At 34.7% G+C, this 21059-nt stretch overlaps 1 protein-coding gene across 4 annotated transcripts in view; it reads right to left on the bottom strand.

Annotated features, from left to right (window-relative positions):
• Positions 1–1491: 1491 nt before the first annotated feature.
• LOC117316908 (mesocentin-like) overlaps positions 1492–21059 on the bottom strand; it is a 68492-nt gene continuing 48924 nt past the window's right edge. For 3 of the 4 annotated variants that reach the window (XM_033871685.1, XM_033871688.1, XM_033871687.1), the window contains 6 exons: positions 20873–20950; positions 17767–19489; positions 16792–17071; positions 15374–15487; positions 7307–7399; positions 1492–1713 (listed from right to left, as the gene is read on the bottom strand). In XM_033871685.1, coding sequence (XP_033727576.1) covers positions 16792–17071; positions 17767–19489; positions 20873–20950 — 2081 coding nt within the window. In that variant the 3' untranslated portion in view covers positions 1492–1713; positions 7307–7399; positions 15374–15487. The remainder of the gene's footprint in view (positions 1714–7306; positions 7400–15373; positions 15488–16791; positions 17072–17766; positions 19490–20872; positions 20951–21059) is intronic. The other variant, XM_033871686.1, reaches the window with a different exon arrangement.

Here is a 21059-nt window from a genome sequence, read left to right as displayed (position 1 = left end):
TAAATGAAATAGTTAGTTCAATTACTTGATACTTGACATAAGAAATGTCTATGTTTAGATAGCCACAACACAGCCTTCTGAAGGCTGTTCCGGGAAAACATATGGGACTGGGGAAGGCACTTAATATATTACATGTGGTGGGGTGGGTTCAAATTAAAATCACATCTATGGGTTAGTGGGGTTAGAAATAAATTGATTCTGTTGTTGGGTGTATGTGATGTGTCTGTACCATTTTTTACATTAAGACTGCTTCTATATATCAGGGCACTGTTCACAAAACAGAGGATATGTGGGAAGGTCAACAAAATTTTTAATTACTTCTATAGGTGGGTCCCCTAATTTTAAAGTGCCTTCCTCCCTTCCCATATATATATTTTCCTGGAACAACCCTGACCAACAATGTTCACATGCCATTGGCAATTCATTATACTGGTCCCAACTCACCATTTAGACAAAATATGTTCCCCTTCCCCAAAGGATCTTGCTGACTAAATCTGGTTTAAATCCATTCAGGACTTTTTGACTGTAGCAATTGAAGTAAAGGTTGACAAATGACAGACGACATGCCATGGCATAACAACACAGGCCTTTCAGACCAAGAGAGCTAAAAATAGTTTCTATATCCACTGTAATGATATTCTGGATTGCTTAACATACCTGTTTAAATATGTTTCTGCCATCCTCATCTGTAAGGAGATCCAGATCAAACGATGTGCTAACGTTTACATCAGGCTCTCCCGTCATCAAATTGTACAAATCAGTACTCAAACTTTTACCAGGAGCATCTAGAGCCAAACTAAAGCCAACCTGAATCGGCTAGCCAACAGGTATTCCTTCGTATCCAAATTTTAGATGCTATGAGTGAAGGTTTTCCCGTCTACCGGTCCTTCAAAGAGACTGGAGGCCATTAGCTCACAGCCAACCTGTGCAATTCAATAAAACCTAATCTTTAAAACTCTTGATAATTTGTTTTTGATATTTCTGCTTCAGCATAAATAATGCATATTTTGGAATTTGTAGATTTGTAGATGGTGTCTTCTTTGACAAAAACAAAAAGATCCCTATGGGATCTTAGCATAGAGATCTTGGCACCCACCATCTAATGATCTATACGAGTCAAATGAACCACTGATCTTTTCTCTGCTGTTTTCTTTCTTTAATTCCCTCTTACTTTGATACATTTGGTAACAAGGAAAAACAAGATATGAGATCAAAATAGCAGTAGCCAACTTCAGTGTTAAAACTCAAGATGGCTGTATATCCACCATTTTGTTTTTCCAATCAGTCTTCAAATTGAACATGAACAAGTAGGGAGCAATATGAACCTATAAATGAAATAACAGTCAATAAGCTTAAGGCATCGATATCATATGATGCCTTCTTATAATTTCACAAAAGTCTCCATTATGTTATTGGATGACAGTTACAAACCTTACTTTCAATCTATAGGTGTTGGCCGATTTGTTTGTAAGTCATTACCTAAACAACTTTCTCCTAGGTCCACCGTGATCCATACCCTATCCACCCAAAAACGTGACATATACTTTGCATTTCAAGTCAAAATAGGGTCGTCTCAGAGCCCTGAAACAGCTTTTCAGAACTGCTCTCCTTGAAATGATTATTTCCTGCTTGTCCAATAAACAAATGGGTTTTTTTTTGAATTCCCTCAGTAAGTCTGAAAAAGGTTTATCTGAAGTTCCTGAATTCACAGACCTGAAAAGTAAAAAAGTAGGCTAATTACAATATGATTTGCAAAATTAGTTCTACATGAAGCTTGGGATATAATACAAGGGTCTCACTGTGTTGTATGGCTCCATATATTTACATAACATTTCATTTTATTACAATTAATAGTTACCCAAGTTATAATATGTTGTATATTTGACCCCTGTGACCTTGATTGGAGGTCATGGTCATTTAAGCATTGAACTGCTTTCATTTGGAAGTTATGGGCTGATGAATGCCAACTGGACAAAGGCAAATTTAATGAAGCGCGCTAGCGCTTCATGTTGAATTTGCCTTTGTCCAGTTGGCATTCATCAGCCCATAACTTCCAAATGAAAGCAGTTCAGTGCTTATACTTACATTTGACAACGAATTTGAAAGACTATATCCAGGAACTTTACTCTGATAATGAATAAACAAATTATTATCGTCAAAGACGGAACAGCCTTTTCAACAGCCATCTTTCGTTATCGCCGACGTTACAATTATGACGTCACTATAATAATGACGTCATAATAAAGATTTGGAAGTTATGGACTGAGAACTTCCAAGTGAGCTTGGTAAAGTTATATTGTAGGGCTGCAGTGTAAATGTAAATATATACTTAACAAACTTACTAGCCCTTCACTTCAGTATGCTACATGCCTATATCAGGTCACTGGGCCTCTTGGTTAAATTGAAAATCATTAAAAGGTTTGTGCATATTTGACCCTGTGACAGTCAATGTCATTTATTTTAACAAACTTAACAGCTCTTCACCCCAGCATGTTACAGGCCCAATATGATATCAGGTATCTAGGCCTTAAAATCAATTTGGAGAATGGACAATAGATCGGGTCCTAAAAATTAATTTATATATTTATATTAAGTAGTATTAAGAGTGAAAATGAATATGTATATTTTTAATTCTGTGTTCCTTAATTTCATGTGATTGACACAGATCCTCTCTCAACAGCTTTGATTAATTGGTGTACAAAAAAGAAAAAGAAAAGAGAAAATAACAAATTTCATACAACCAAATAAAACTCCTAACATTTTGGATACCATAATCAAATAAATATTCTAATCAGGGTATACATAAGTTATGCAATACAAGAGATCCAAAGGGATCTTTATGTTCACCATTGAGGATTTTATAAATTATTGTTCATAGGTTGTATTTTTCTATTTGAATGTCAGTATCACATTAGAAATCAACTGAGAACATGTTAATTAGTAGTGTGTTGTAATTGACTACTGAGAAAGACACCCTTATTACATCTTGCTTTTCATATATCCTTTCAAAAACGGTACATTGCATATCAATTAGGGGCATGGGGAACCCATATATGAATTCTATCCCAAATGGGGATTGGTTTGGTTTGTTTTTGCTTAACGCCCTATTAACAGTCAGTGTCATTAAGGATGTGCCAGGTTTTGGAGGTGGAGGAAAGCAAGAGTACCCATAGAAAAACCATCATCCTACAGTCAGTACCAGGTTACTGCCCCACGTAGGTTTCGAACTTGTGACCGGGAGGTGGAGGGCTTGTGATAAAGTGTCGGGACACCTTAACCACTCGGCCACTGCAACCCCTGAGAAAACTTCATATGAAATATGAGAATGATCCCTCTAGTAATTTCTGAGAAACAGTGATAAAGGTTGTTTATGAATGGACCACCAAAGAAAGCAATTTTAAAAGCATATCATCTGATGATTGGGGCTAAAAACTGTACAAATTGAAGTATTGATGGAGTACATTATAATTAGGGCTTTTCACCTAAGTGGTGAAAAGACCTATTGTTTCTGTTATGTTTATTATTATTATTATTATTACAAGCTAACCGGTAATAAGTATTTATATATTAAAGTATTTAAACGGTAAAAATTGTAATCCAGACGATTCTGCCGTTGATACATTTATTATGAGGTGTTTACAAAAGGATACGATATTAACGTGGCCCTGTGGTCAGGGTCAGCTGAGGGAGTCAGATCGGACCTGCAGACCAGTCAATTTTAAACAAAGATGCACCCTGTACATGTACAAATATACTTGATAAAATATCCCGCAATTAAGTAATTAGATCGACTATGGTTCAGAATATGAATTACTTTTATGACCATATCCGTAAACTGTAAAACGAAAGTAGGTCTAGTCCAACTACATACTGTAGGTTACGATACGATAGCTAACTTATGAATTAAATCTGTGTTACTTTCCGTTGTATTTTAGCACATTGGTGTCTCAAAATTGCGAAAATAATCCGGGAATGTTCAATGATCTTCTGTTTTTATTATCGTTGTGCTTTCCGTGTCATGTTCTAATAACCGACGCCACGAAATATCATACAACTAATGGACCGAAGTGTTACAAACCTCCATTTATCGACTATAGATGCCTGATTATATAGCCTGTAGACTTAATGTTACGTCATCAGCGAAATTATTGGGAAATCTAAATCAATTCTTAAAATGATATGAAGCGAAAGATATAGAAAATGTCTAAATAAAAACATTGTGATCAGTATTGAGTACAACATTAGAGTGTATTGTAAGTAATTGCTACGATTCGCTAACCTAATGCATAAGTAATTTAAATCAAATTATTTTAAAATCCATATTTCGTTTCTATTATAATCTTAAAATTTGTAACACAAGATCATTTAGAAGCTTTGCAGTACTGACTCTTTCAAACGCACAGATGTTTTGATTTGAGCAAATATGGCGACCCGAAGCTGTGAGGCGGTTTGGATTGGAATTAAAATGCGTATATTTCGGCAAGTAAACATCGTACACGGTTCCCGTGTGGTCAGATCATCTAATTTTGTCATAATGTATTCAGAACAGTTGTTGTTTAGTCGCTACGGTCATTAACATAAAAATTCGGATTATTATATCAATACTTATTTAATTATTACAAGCTTACCGGTTATAAGTATTTATATATCAAAGTATTTAAAATGCTGAAGTATCCATCCACGTAAATATGGTATATCATATACACGTCTCTTTCAGAAGGTATAAAGTTGTAGTTACATTTATTATGAAGTGTTTACAAAGGGATACGATAGTAACGGGATCCTGGGGTCAGGGTCTGCTGAGACTAGCCAGATCACACCTGCAGACCAGTCAATTTTAAACAAAGATGCACCCTGTAAATGAGAAGTACAAATATACTTGATAAAACTATCCCGTGAAGTAATTCGACTATGGTTGAGAAGATGAATTATTTATATGACCATATCCGTAAACTGTAAAACGAAAGTAGGTCTTGCCCAACTACATATAGATTACGATACGATAGCTATAAATTAAATCATTGTTACTTTCCATTGTAATTTAGCACAATGGTGTCTCAAAAAGTGCGAAAATAATCCGGTAATGTTCAATGGTCTTCCGTTTTTATTACCGTCGTGTTTTCTGGGTCACGTTCTAATAACCGACGCCACGAAATGTCATACAGCTAATGGACCAAAGTGTTATCCACTCCAAACCTCCACTTATCGACTATAGATGCCTGATTCTATAGCATGTGTGCTTCCTACGTCATCAAATTCATTTCCCGCGAAATTACTGGGAAATCTAAAACAATTATTTAAATGAAATGAAGCGAAAGAAATAGAAAACGTCTAAATAAAAGTAACGTGATCAATATTGAGTACAACGTTAAAGTTCATTGTAAATAATTGCTAAACGCACAGATGCTTTGATTTTAACAAAGATGGCGACCTGAAGCTGGGAGGCGGTTTGGATTGGAATTAAATTGCGTATATTTCGGCAAGTAAACATCGTACAATGTTCCCGTATTGTCAGATCATCTAATTTTGTCATTATGTATTCAGAACAGTTGTTGTTTAGTCGCTACGGTCATTAACATAAAAATTCGGATTATTATATAAATACTTATTTAATTATTATTCTTCTTCTTCTTCTGCATTTTATTTTGTGACACAAATTGTGGGAAAATGGTAAAAGGTATGCCAAGTCAGTTATGCCTATTGTATATGGCATGAGTTGAAGGGGTGACAGCAACATCTTCAAGTAGGTCAAGAAACCAAGATGGCCGCCATGACGTCATACCTCAAAAGTTTAAAATGGCCATAACTCGAAAAGTATTCAAGAAACAAGAGTCATGTTATGATATTATGTTAAAGTACCTTTGGGGCTAACTTTTATAAAATTACAAGTTAAAGGTCAGAGGTCAAATAAAAAAGCTCGCCTGAGGGTCAAGTTAGTCTATTTTTAGAAAACTTTCATTTTTCAATCTTTTTCCAAAAAAAAACCCAGTATGATGTAGAATGTCATTCTGATGAATTTGACGATTTCAGTTTTTCTGTGACACATACGGTTTCTGATGTACGCCATTTTGAATTTCCCCCTATATATTTCAATAGAAAAGTGTGTTACATTTCAAACTTCTTCTCAAGTTCCACAAGTGGCATTCAGCTCAATCTTAGCTGAAATAATCCTTGGACTGTCCTGGCCAAGTCATGTTATTTTTTAGGTTGGTTTGAAATTCAAGATGGCCACCATGACGTCATGTATTGAAAAGTTTAAAATGGCCATAACTCTAAAAGTATTCATTTTACAAAGGTCATGTAATAATGTGATTTGTAGATAATGACTAGCGCTAGCTTTTACTCACCAAAAGTTTTAAGGTCAGAGGTCAAATAAAAGAGTTCGCTATGGGGTCAAATTAGTCTATTTTTAGAAAATCTTCATTTTTCAATCTTTTTCCAAAAAAAGTTCTTAGTATGATGTAGAATGTCATTCTGATAAATTTGACGTTTTCAGTTTTTCTGTGACACATACGGTTTCCGGTATACGCCATTTTGAATTTCCACTATATATTCTATATTAAAAATAGTTTTACATTTTAAACTTCTTCTCAAGTTCCACCTGTGGCATTCAGCTCAATCTTAGCTGAAATAATCCTTGGATTGTCCTGGCCAAGTTATGTTATTTTCTAAGTTGATTTGAAATCCAAGATGGCCGCCATGACGTCATGTATTAAAAAGCTTAAAATGCCCATAACTCAAAAAGTTTTCATTTTACAGGGGTCAGGTAATTATGTTATTTGTAGTTAATGCCTGGCTCTAGCTTTTACTCAATAAAAGTTTTAGGGTCAGAGGTCAAATAAAAGCGTTCGCTATGGGGTCAAATAAGTCTATTTTTAGAAAATCTTCATTTTTTAATCTTTTTCCAAAAAAAGAAATTTAAGTGTGATTCAAAATGTTATTCTGATGATTTTCATGTTTTTTTTGGTGTTTCGGTAACATTTACCATTAACGCGGAACGCCATTTTGAATTAATTTGGCATCTGATATATAACGGCATCTGAGATATAACGTTAGTTGGACGAGGGGAGATAACTCGTACAAGGCTGTACAAGTTATTTCCCTTCGTCCACTCCTTTGTTGAAATGTAATATCTCAGATGCCAGATTAATCAAAACTAGAATGTGGATGACCTATCAAGTGTTCTAAAATAGTTTTTTATGTTTGGAAATACCAAGCCTTTAGGTCATTTATGCTAAATAGTGAAAAGCCCGTCAAATTGTTCCGAAACAATTTCTAGTTTTATATGTAATTAATATAAATTTACTCTTCAACCATCTCCATGGAACTTGTGTCCATGACCTGCTGTAATTCTTCATCCTCACTGACAAGAACTTCAATATACTCATTATGTGTGGAACTGAAACAGCAAATACATTTCAAAATTTATAATGTTGTATCATTAACAAAAAACCCAATAGCGCTCCTTTGCTCTAAACGGGAAGGAGCAAAGAAGCGAAAGAGCGATATTGGAACTTTGGCCCTAACGGAACAGTACCATAGTGTTTTTATTCTTCACAATTATGGTTATATTGAATTTCACTCACCAAAACTAAATTATCCTAGGCTTATGCCAATAACATAAGGTTAAATAAAGAAGGAAAAAATTCCCAGACAAGTTTTGACCCCACTGATTTAAACTGATTCTTGTTATTACATTTATATATATAATACCAAACTTTTTAAAAAAGAACAATTATCTACCATTTGCTCTTGTAAAAGATGCATAAAATTGAATTTGATTTTCTCTCCTTTGAGTACATTTTATATTGCCAGGAAAAAAAATCAGAAGACATCTTGTGAAAAGCTAACCATTGCAGATACTGCAGTATTTTAAATTCTGTGTACAAATGCTATTTTCAGGAATTATTCTCTTTAATATATGAAAAAACAGGAAACAGATTAATTCAGGAGCTATGCCAATAATGGACAACTGAAAGGAACCTGTACAAATTAGGAAGGATCAATAGGTACAAGCAAAACAGGGCATGGAACACCATAAACTGAAACAGGGCATGGAACACCATAAACTGAAACAGGGCATGGAACACCATAAACTGAAACAGGGCATGGAACACCATAAACTGAAACAGGGCATGGAACACCATAAACTGAAACATTATAACTTTTGAGGTCACAACAGTACTTTAGCAGTTTTCATGCTGATCGACCAAAGATACCACTAATTAACATTATTTTGCACTCATTTCCATCCTTTATTACCATAATATTTTCCATCCTTTATTACCATAATCTTTTCCACCCTTTATTACCATAATCTTTTCCATTCTTTATTACCATAATCTTTCAATTCAGTAAAATTTGCTCTATTTTAAAGTTTAAAATTATTATGTTTACAGTAGTCAACTTTCTAATACTCATGCTGATATTAATTACAAGTTTCATTTTTTTAAGTTTCAGCAATTTCCAAGAATTTACTATAATAATTAAGGTACCCTTTTGAAATTATCCATAAATACATTAAACAGGTGGTACAGTTAAAGACAGAGATATAGGAAACAAGTATACTTAAATTAACTGCCCCACTAAAAATAGTACCAATGAACTTAACCTTAACCTAAAAACCTGAACTTGATCTGTAGCTACTCACACTGAAGTTGCATAGCAACTTTCACCAAAATACCTTGAAGCAGAGCTGAGAAAGTGCAGAAAAAATACAGAGTGAACGGAATATGACAGACGGTTGGGGAGGAAACCTATAGTCTTCCCCAATTTTCACCGGCTAGGGGACTAATTAGCAGAGCTGTGTCCCAAAAGGTAGATGGCAATACAATTCATGTCATTATATACAAGTAACTGAGGGCCTATCTGATATGAAACATTCCAACACTAATAATGTGATTTTCAAATTCAATGCTTGTTTCCTTGAGAGTTGTCTGTGATGTCCATACGATATACTTACATATATATCATCATATAGATAATCAACACTGACATGTTCTGAATCCTTCACATGAAATATTATCCACACATTATTCACACATCTCACAAGAGCTAGGAGTACTTATGGGCGGCCATTTTAGGATAAAATACAGACACTACTTAAGTGGAAAAAAAGCCAAATGGCCATTATGTTCTTTTGACACTTAAGTGCAAAAGATTTACACTTAAGTGTCAAAAAAATTATTTGCACTTAAGTGCAAAAAAATAAAGCGGTTTCCAACAAGAAATTCACCTACCGAAGTAATTTTTTCGACTGGTCCAAAATGAAGGACAATGATTGGTCGACCAATGGGCGAAGTTCTATCAATTTCGTATCGACCAATCAAATCATGCATACTGTTGCAGTGTGCCCTAGCGATACGTAAACAATATGGCGGCTTCTTAATCTTGTAACCGAGCCACTCGTCAGCTGAAAGGCCGTAAGGCCGTAATAGCGGACGTAAAACCCATAAATAAATAAATTATAACGGACAAATGTCGCCCGAGACACGAATTTTATGGAGGTGTCCACAGTTGTAACAAATGCTCGGCAATTAATATAAAGAAAGAATGTAAACAATTTTATCGAAATTAGCTGTAGTGATGAGGGAAGTAACCCGTACATATAGAAGTGAAACAATTATAAAAAAAAGCTTTGTTGATTTTAAATGGTACAATCGATCAATGTGAAATATAAACCATAATAGAAGGTTTTTTACAGTAGACCTTCTTTGACCACGTCTTCCAGTATATGTTTGGTAACAAGTTATGGTAATATTACATAGTACTGTCTTTACCACGCAAATATCTATGAATTTACTTACTTTTTGTGGAAATAAATGCAACTGCATTTGACTTGAATGCAAAGCTGAAAACCAGAGCTTGAAACTGTGCTGGTTGAATTATTATGTCACACCCCAAGTATTGATTAAAGAAATATTCCTATTTTGCAAAGAGTATCACATGTCATTGCGAATATCGACATTTCCGGGAGTGTAGCATAATAAATGGGATTAACTGTAACATTTATGACCAAAATAATGTAAACAGTGAAGGAATAAGGACACTTCACATGCTTTTACAGATTAATTTAGACATATTTACAATTACAGGAAATTTTTAGTAAAAAAATATAAAGTAAAAGCCTCCTCCCCCCGCCCAGGACTGATAATGTAAATGGATGATAATCTAGGGATAAATTTATAGTTTTTTGCACTTAAGTGTAAAAAAAAGGTTTTTTGCACTTAAGTGAAAAAAAAAGTAGTGTTAAAAAAAAGTTTTTTGCACTTAAGTGTAAAAAAAAGTTTTTTGCACTTAAGTGTAAAAAAAAGTTTTTTGCATTTAAGTGTAAAAAAAAGTAGTGTAAAAAAAAGTTTTTTGCATTTAAGTGTAAAAAAAAGTAGTGTAAAAAACAAGTTTTTTGCACTTAAGTGTAAAAAAAAGTTTTTTGCACTTAAGTGAAAAAAAAGTTTTTTGCACTTAAGTGTAAAAAAAAGTTTTTTGCACTCAAGTGAGAAAACAAGTTTTTTGCACTTAAGTGTAAAAAAAGTAGTGTAAAAAAAAGTTTTTTTGCACTTAAGAGTAAAAAAAAAGTTTTTTGCACTTAAGTGTAAAAAAAAGTTTTTGCACTCAAGTGAAAAAAAAAGTTTTTTGTACTTAAGGTTTCCTTAAGGAAAATAATGATAACAAATGTGTTTTAGAAAAGAAAATATCAAAATCTCTATTTGTTGGGTAATTCCCAAAATGCAAGTTACATATATATAAAAAAAATCATAACTGTCAAAGTTAGTATTTAAATTTAATTTCCAATCTTGTCCACTATTATGAAATGTTATATTTATTCATACTAGTGTTAGATGTTGTACTCATCCAACTAAGAGGAAATGACATCTCGGTGACATTATCCCCAGCTACATGTTCCAGAGATTTCCGACACTGCAGGTGGACCTACATCACGCTGGAATTCAGGAGGTGTACTTTTCAGAGATTGTGCGACGTGGTAACTCTGACAAGTCCCCCGGCCTGACAACGACCTCTTTTGAGAAACAACGGAAGAAGATAAATGAACAACTGCTTACTAGAGGACTTTGACTGTGACCAAGTGCATTTCAACAACTCAGGACTCAGGACCAAGTTCCATGCTTTGAGACGACCAGTTTTTGTATAATTGATTGAAATTGATAAACATCTTTAATATGTCATGTTATGCTTTGTAATTTACAATATGTTTCAAGCGATTAATCTTAAAAATCATAACTATTAACTAGAATCATTTCATGATAATCATATTTTATTTTATATTTTATTATTCAATCAACTTTATTGTTGCGAGTTAGAAATGTAAACATTATGATTGATGTTGTTTCCATTATCATTATTTTTGTCTGTGTCATATTAATATTTTGATTTCAGATCTATCTGCTTGTGTATATAATATAATAATATAAATATCCGATTCCTTTTAAATGTTTAATTCCTTTAAATGTTTTGTGTACTACTTTATTGTATATAAAACTATATATCTGCCATTGATAACAATATATAACACAATAAATCATGATTGGTTTTCAAAGTTGCAGTATATGGACTGTATTAATATCTTTGTTTTTTTTATAAATTAAAAGTGTTAAATAGTGTCCAATCTGGTTTTGTTCATTTTGTAAATGTAAGGGTTATATATATGCCTTTAAAATGTATTTTTGGTAAAAAAAAGAAGGTATTTCAATATGTAATAGAATCAAAACACTGCGAAATAACACAATTTATAAGCGATAAACACCTTAATACCCATTCTGGTCCAGTTTCATGTCTCTGAGGACTTTGTAAGAGTTACTTCCCTTGAATTGACCTGAAATTACGATAGACAAAAAATACCGAAATTCGTACAAAATACACATTTTTGTTTAATGAAACTTTACTATATCATGTATAATACACATACAATTTGAAAAATCCTTTGATTTTGCACAAACAACTCTTGAATTTTACTATGGCGTGCAGAAACACGTATGTAGTATGTAGTGCAAAGCGCTTCATCCTGGCTACGCAAATAAGACCGACTTTTTTACAAAGTGTACATTTTTTTAATGAAACTTCATCAGAACCTGTAAAAGAGGTAGACCAACGCAAAAAAAACAAGTTATTTTGTGTATATATCGTTAACATTTTGCTATGGCGTGCGAAAACCCCTATGGCGTACATTTTCCTATGGCGTACATGTATTTAAGGGTCACCCGACATGCGCAGACAAGGGATAACATTTGTGTTGTTTAGTGCTAAAGAGTTCTAGTATTACTGGAACGATCCATTTTGAAGAGAGGGATACGAAGAATTTTTTTGTACTTATGTGCGCAGGTACATAATGTAAAAAGATTACTACATAATGGCAAAAGAGTTTTTTTTGCATTATGTGGTTTTTGCACTTAAGTGAAAAAGTTTTTGCCATTATGTAATTTTTTGCCATTATGTTATTTTTTTTGCACTTAAGTGCAAAAGTTTTTGCACTTAAGTAGTGTCTGTATTTTATCCTAAAACGGCCGCCCATAAACATGTGCATGCCATTAAGCAGTCATCCCATGTTGATAATGTTAACAAATTTAGAATGAATTTCAAAACAAATAAAACAAATGGTAGTCATAAATGTGATTTCCCTATAACTATAGTAAAGTTTATCCCCTCCCATGGGGCAAACGCGAGACCCCTGGGTCATGAAATTCACAATTTTGGTAAAGTGCCTTAAGACCCTTCCATCTATGAAGAGCATTTGATTCTACCATATCTGAGAATAGAGAAGAAGATTTTTGAAGTTTTAGTCAATCTGACCCTTTTTGGCCCCACCCATCAGCCCCTGGGGGTCAACCAGGGCCAACATGTACATACCATCAAACTGTCATCCTATGCTGATAATTTAAACCAAGTTAGAATGAATTCCAATATAAATCCAACAAATAATAGTCATAAATGTGATTTCCCTATAACTATAGTAAAGTTTATCCCCTCCCATGGGGCAAACGCGAGACCCCTGGGTCATGAAATTCACAATTTTGGTAAAGTGCCTTAAGACCCTTCCATCTATGAAGAGCATTTGATTCTACCATATCTGAGAATAGAGAAGAAGATTTTTGAAGTTTTAGTCAATCTGACCCTTTTTGGCCCCACCCATCAGCCCCTGGGGGTCAACCAGGGCCAACATGTACATACCATCAAACTGTCATCCTATGCTGATAATTTAAACCAAGTTAGAATGAATTCCAATATAAATCCAACAAATAATAGTCAAAAATGTGATTTCCCTATATAAACTATAGTAAAGTTTACCCCTCCCCTGGGGCAAACGTGAAACCCCAGGGTCATGAAATTCACAATTTTGGTAAAGTGCCTTAAGACCCTCCCATCTATGAAGAGTATTTGATTCTACCATATCTGAGAATAGAGAAGAAGATTTTTGAAGTTTTAGTCAATTTGACCATTTTTGGCCCCGCCCATCAGCCCCTGGGGGTCAACCAGGGCCAACATGTACATACCATCAAACTGTCATCCTATGCTGATAATTTAAACCAAGTTAGAATAAATTCCAATAGAAATCCAACCAATACTAGTCAAAAATGTGATTTCCCTATATAAACTATAGTAAAGTTTACCCCCTCCCCAGGGGCAAACGCGAGACCCCAGGGTCATGAAATTCACAATTTTGGTAAAGCACCTTAAGACCCTTCCATCTATGAAGAGTATTTGATTCTACCTTATCTGAGAGTAGAGAAGAAGATTTTTGAAGTTTTTGTTAATTTGACCCTTTTTGGCCCCACCCCTCAGGCCCCTGGGGTTCTGGGACCATATAATTCACAATTTTGGTTGACCTTCAGCCATAGAAGCTCCCTGCCAAATTTCATTGAATTTGTTTCAGTGGTTTTGGAGAAGAAGTTGAAAATGTAAATTGTTTACGGACGCACGACAGACGACGGACGACGACGAACAACAGGCGATTAGAATAGGTCACTTGAGACTTTGTCTCAGGTGACCTAAAAATGCAAATATTTTAACCTCTGATAGAAAACTGTGGTCGTGCTGTCAGACGAGACATATACATATAGTTTTGACAAACAAGACACCAGTACATCAGTCATGGATCATAATCATTAAGATTCTTTTCAAATAAACAAATAATATTCTTATTTAATAAAATCCTCATGAAAAACGGCAATGCTAAGTTTGTTACAACTTGCCTTCAATTCCTGTTTATAAGTCCTGCGTATTCTAGGGACATACAAATACATATGAAACTGTGAACGGTCGCTGGTTTAGTTACATTAGACATAACCGCCATTTTGGCCAATTTGTGATGATCACGTAATTAGTCACGTGACAGCTGAAGTTATCCTGTGGAATGTTTGGCTGCAAAGCTATATATAGAATTGTAGACATTTGACTGCAAAGCTATATATAGAATTGTAGACATTTGACTATGTAAACACCGTTAGTTTTAGGCTTATATGAAATATTCCTGTATATGAACTTAGAATGAACATACAAGTCTAAGACATGTGGATAGTTTCTCTGTGGACGCATGTACATGTAAATTTCCATAACGATAATACTGAAGCCAAAGGCATCCTGACATTATAAACAATACAGAATAAAGAAACTTTGATTACCCCATCACAACTAAATTTGGTCAAAATTATTTTAGTTGTTTCAGAAGTTGGAAATATTACATGCAGACGATAAAAACGATCAAAATAGACATTTCATGGTGACCAAAATCAAAGTTGGCCATCCGTCAGCCATTTTGTTTTTTTCTCAAATGGACTATGCACAACACTAGGGATCAAGAAAAACCTACATACAATCAGGGTTTGCGTTGAAGCCATCCCCATAGCCTTTTGAAGTATAGAAAATTGAAAGGACCCCATTTTTTCTGGAAACTCCATTCAAATTATTCGCAGGGACCCAATTTTATCTGAAAAGGACCCCATTTATGAAATGCCCAGTGCAAACCCTGTACAATATAAGAGAGAATGACATGTACGCAGCACTTCTCAAGAAATAGTGCTAACTGTATCCTAGTGTTATGGTTGTTTATAAATCAGAAATAGTGATAAAACAATCACTGTCAAATTCAAAAATATATTGTTGTCAACCATGGTATCCCTGTTTAATCCCAAAATAGACTTGCACAGCAAAAGACTGAGGTAAAGCTACATGTGTACATATGATAACTGAGAATAATCCATCCTGTATTTAAAAAAAAAATTTTTTTTTACCTATAACAAAAATTGTCCAAGGTCAGATGGACGAACAAAACCGATTAACAGACCATAAATGCACATATTTAAGGGCGAATTAAATGGCCTACCATCTGACCATGCATATGTACAATTACTGCATGACATACCTTTGTCAATTCACGGGTTGAATGTGACAGTCTGTAGTTTTCTTTGTGGGTTTTGACATCATGCCCTAGATGCGTTGCAAGCATTTCTAGCTCCGGATCAGTCATATCCAGGATCTAAAGTCAAAGAAATATCCAAATCAATTTTTCACTCTGATCCATAACTGGAGAACATTTTGCCTATTTCATTAATATGTTGTCCTGGAATAGTTACTGTGACATTGACATCACAAGTTAACACAATGAAACTCAAAACTTCTTGAGGTAAACATTATTATGGTCCTTATATAAGAGTGTATTCCCAAGAAATAATTCAGCTGCTAGACCCCTTATACACAGACGGATGGAGAGGAAAACTATAGTCCCCTGGTTTCATCATCAATAAAATGTTAAATAAACAACTAGAAATTTGTTTGTAAAACATGGATACCCCATTTCCGGCTATGTCAGCAATAAGCATTTCTCTAGGTCAAGTCAAACCAGAACAAACCTGAACGTAGAAACTATACCAATATCCTGGGGTCAAGGTAATCAAAAACTTGTTTAATCAACACTACTCATTGAAATGTATCAGTATGTGAAATTATATGGCCCTATACCCTGCCCTCCAAAAGTTCTGTGACACATTATATTATCCTATATAACAAAAATTAAACCCATAAAATAATTAAACCTGTTGCAATTTCTTGGAGATAATTCATTTGTCAGTGATGATTGCAAATATTTTCAAAAATATTCCACCTCATGATATTAAATTTGTACCATAACAAATTACATTTCATTGATAAATACAATCCCTCCAAAAAAAACTGTTTTAGTTTCCTTTTTCCAAATCTCTGAAAACATATTTCATTAACATTCATTTTGAGCATTCTAAATAACCAATACACATTGTCGATAGACTAGTTTATAACTGCTTTAACTGAATTTAAAAATATTTTGTCTGAAAAGTGTAATGGAACTTTTGGAGGGCAGTATATATAGGTCTTATAGTTAGGCCAGAACTGACCTAAAAATTACCCAGACAGACCTACGTACGTCCTAAACTGGTTGATGTGGCCTTACTTATTATAATAAGTTTGATTTACTCGACTATACAGACATGTACAATCATTTGCTTATTAAATTACCTTTGGTTCAAAATAGTTGGCCACTGCAGTTCTGTGTCGCTCAAAATAGTTGGCCACTGCAGTTCTGTATCGCCACATGTAAACTTCAACACAGTCAATAACTGTACCTGTATATATTACCAGCTGTCATGATAACTACCAAACACGCAAGTCATCTTCCAACAATATATCCATAATGAACATAATATATATTAAAGTAAGTAATTCTAGATGTTCTTCACATAGTAGTAAAGCATCTAATCTTAACGTTTTTAGGCTATAGCTAAACAAAATCAATTTAAAATAACAAACCTAAGAGACTGTGGCTATATATTTTCTAAGTGATGTTGAGCTGATTCTATCAGGATGTTGAAGGTTGGGGCAACTGTCAACAATTTCTCTGAGCTCGGTGTTGCCCGTCAGCGGAGTCTCTGAGCAAACCCTAGCGAATATGTATTCGTTGATGGATCTGATCCCGACTTTATCTCTCAGGCTGTTAAGGAGGTCAATGGCATCCTTGCTGTCTGGTGGCAGCAGGACATATGCGTCCACATTTTTCCGTGACTTCCCTGCTGAAATGACCATGTCCATTCTACAAAATACAAATACAAAGAAAACAATTAATGAACACAAATGATGACCCAATTTAATCATTTATTGGAACCCAACTACCCAGTCTCCTGGGAGACAGGACTTAAAATCATATAATCATGTAGCTGTCAATTGACATCTTCTGAAAGTACCAAATTAAAGTATTGCATACATCAGTGCACATCCTTCAGCACTTTTGTGGGAGTGAAAATCCCCAGTAATCCTGTAAAAAAAAAAATTTAAACGATAGCATTAGGATATGAATCTCTAACCAAATTACCAATGTGTGGATATGACAGAAACCTTTCTGTCTAAATCCAGAATGAGGCTCTGTGAACACAATGTTGAGATTTACTTTATTATACGGTTTCTCCCCAGGATTTTGGGGTTACAAAAAAACATAGTCAAGTTGCAATTAATACAATGTAATAAATTATTATTCAAAGTGTAGGCACAGTAATTAACAAAATGGCAAGACACAGGCTTGTGGTAACTTGTTACCAGTAATCACAAACTAAGATTATCCAGACATTGCTATAAAGAGAACCTAGATTTATATATAAATATGTACACTGTTTGTAAAGTAGAAACTAACATACTGGTGTTATGTCCAGATATGAATGTTTTCATTTAAATTTTTAATTTATTGAATATAATATAGTCATTACGACAAGACTTGTATATATATCAACATACCTGCTGGCTAATACTTTGTCCGCATGTGATAATGCCAGGTCAAATTCACCACGCTGATCCTCATGCCAGTTGGGCCTCTTCTCGTAGTCCTGAACTTTCAAGTCTTTGACTTCAGCCCGCCTTCGCTTGTTAAACAGGATCAACCTGCACATGGTAAATTTGGCAAGTTTTGTCCAATCACAAGGTGTCGGGCATTTCTGCAGTGCTGTGGATGTTTCTCTTATGTTGCACATAATGAATTCTGTGAGCGTTTTCAGATCTTCTGTCAAAGGAATGGTCTGTACCTTCTGTCTGTGTAATGCGTTTTTTCGTTTTACACAGACTGAGTTCACTCTGTAGTTCCACTCGGCTTCAAACAACTTTTGAAAGCCTGTCGCTTTCTGGCATCTACCACTCTCATCCGATTCTCCACATCTTAAAGCATCTCCAATTTTTACTTGTATGATATGATCCAGAATATTTCCCATAAACCTGCCCAAAGAGACAGCAGGATTTTCTGTGTCTATAGACATCAATTTGGTTGATGCGACAACAAGATCAAAATACTCTGGTGAAATGAGTGTGTCCAGACTGATAATTGAAGCAAGGTTGTCTTTTCTACATTGTAAAATCAATCTTCCTAATGTCCGGCAACACTGTGAGACCCTGTGGATATCATTAATTTTCTGGTCACTTTCAGAACCAAGGCCTTCCACACGCAATGCTGCATATTTTCTTATCAGCTTGTCATGTATAACAATGTCTTTGACTTCATCGTTATGCATTCTATCCAACATTTTTGTCACAAATTGATCAGAGTCCTTCATTAATGCACTATGCAATAGATGGCGTCCACGACGTACAGCATTGTTTGAGTTTGGATCACTGTCACTTTCTATGTATTTGTTCTCATTTACTCCAACTGATTTCTCATAAAACTTTCTAACAGTGCAGGTTCGATGATGCCACCAGAGTGTACTTTTGAGGATAAATTTTCTACAATATTCACATGGCAAATAATCACCTGATTGAAATGTGTTCCTCCTTGTTGTTTCTCTTCTCCCCATTACAAGAAATCCTTCCTTCTTTTGTAGAACTGTAATATTGTGTTTGAAGTTGCCTTCGTTGGCAAGCATTTCCAACTTAATTGTACGCTCTTCTGATCTTTTCGGTAGTAGCCATATTTTGCTGACTGTTGGTTCCAGCTTATGAGCATTCAAAAGGTGACGTGAAATTTTGCTTTTGATCATTTTTCCACAGAATGTGCAACAATTCTGTTTATCATACACTTGCTTACATCCTTCTTTCTTTTGGCTTTTTGGCAACAGTCCAAATATTGGTGTACCACACTTGTCATTGGTGTACTTAGTACTCTCATTTGTATTGTTTCCTCCTGATGTAATGTCTGTGTCAATGTTGAAATGAGGTCCAAGTTCTCCAGGAACATACTCATTGACGATAACATCAGACATTTCACTGTCTGAAACGTGGTCATCAAATTCCTTTTCTGCACAGTTTCTCTTCGCAATATTGTGATCAACAAAAGCCTCTGTAATGGCCTTTCTTTTCCTTATTTTTATTTCATCAAAGTCACCGTCATCATTAGATGTGACATGTTCAATTTCGCTTTCAGTACACTGGAAATTAGGATCACGGTTGCTATCATCTGAACACTCGATATTAGGATCATCGGTACTGTCATCTTCTGAATACTCTTCCTCCAGGCCTAGGTTCATCTCTAAAACTAGAAAATTTCAATACAATGTTATATGCTATTACATGTTCATGTAGGTAATATTTGTATGGGGAAAGGCAAATACCACCCATAAATTCCCATTCTGGAATATAAATGTTTATTTTTTTTTTATATTCTCAAACACGTTTTACACTTACAGATATTGTGGGGGCATTTTGTGTCACAAGATATTCTGAAAGGATCTTGGTATCCACCATCATTAATCATAGAGTAATATCAATCATTCAATGACAGGGACAGACTATTTCACGATAGATATACAGTGGAACCTCTATAAACCGAACATGCATGGGACATGACTATTTGTTCGGTTTACAGAGGGTTCAGTTTGGAGAAGTTGATCGAAAAATGACCGGTCGAATTCCAGATATAATTGGTCGGACAATGTTTTATTAGAATGCACCCGATTACAAACCGGCACATACATACGTAGACAATCTGGTTTGTCTGAATAATATGCATATTATGAAAGTTAATCAATGTATATATTGCATAATATATAAGAAAGGCAAATGACTATAACTTTAGTTTTAAACAGTATTTCCACATGCACAACAACACTTTATGATAGACCTACATTTTGTTACATCCAGTGAAGCTTCGTCATGTGGATGGGGCAGATAGTCCGGAAGGGAATATTTTACACATCGAATAATATTAAAGGGTGTGAAGATGCTTTGTTTCAATATCAATTACAATTGATCAGTTGATACTGGTCATATTACCGACATCGCTGTTGTCTAAAAAAACACATCACGGGCTTCATTTACGAAACAACCCCCTTTGGGCCTCATTTAAATTAGTTCTACTTGCATTGAGAAGATAAACGAACCGATGCACTTTAATGAAGTGTGTCATTGTTTCATAATTGTCGTGGGGATTATACACTAGGCCTTCCGTCATAATGCCCCCTTGGGGTATATATTGGATACCTGTACAAATCACCTACATAAGTCCCGAGACAATAAGGCTTCACACAATACCCGTCACAGTCGTTGTTTCACGGTTGACTGACATGACTACGTGTCATAATCACTCAGGTAAGGCCGGTTTTCAGAAGTATTTTTTGGTATATTTTAACAGGAACCGGACACAAAATCGGTCCGGTGTTTGGAATTCAGAAGGATCGGTATTTGGAAATTTTTTAATACTATAATAAAGAAAGACCAATTCCGTACAATGACAATTCGTTCGGTATTCAGAGGTGTTCGGTTTTTAGAAGGTTCGGTTTTCGGAAGTTGCACTGTATAGGGACATACCACTTCAAAAATGGCATTGAAAACAATATTTTTGTCAGTTATTACTTATTATATTTAAAAGCATGGAGAAGTTTAGAAATTCATCATCAAATATTTCAATATTAATATGTACCTGGATGGCATTTGTCGTTGTGGATCTGTAGCGAGCTCTGACGTCTGTATGTTAGATCACATAAATGGCAGGTGAAGCCTGAAGTTGAATTTAACAGTATGTAATACATGTATACATAGAGCAGATCTTACAGATGTTTAAATACGCCTATTTGCTTAAACTTGAAAGTCAAATGTCAGAAAGTCTT

This window comes from Pecten maximus, chromosome 18 (assembly GCF_902652985.1).
Source record: "Pecten maximus chromosome 18, xPecMax1.1, whole genome shotgun sequence".
Classification (NCBI taxonomy): Eukaryota; Metazoa; Mollusca; class Bivalvia; order Pectinida; family Pectinidae; genus Pecten; species Pecten maximus.
Note: the sequence above shows the minus strand (reverse complement) of the source record. Positions and strands in the feature narration are given on the sequence as shown.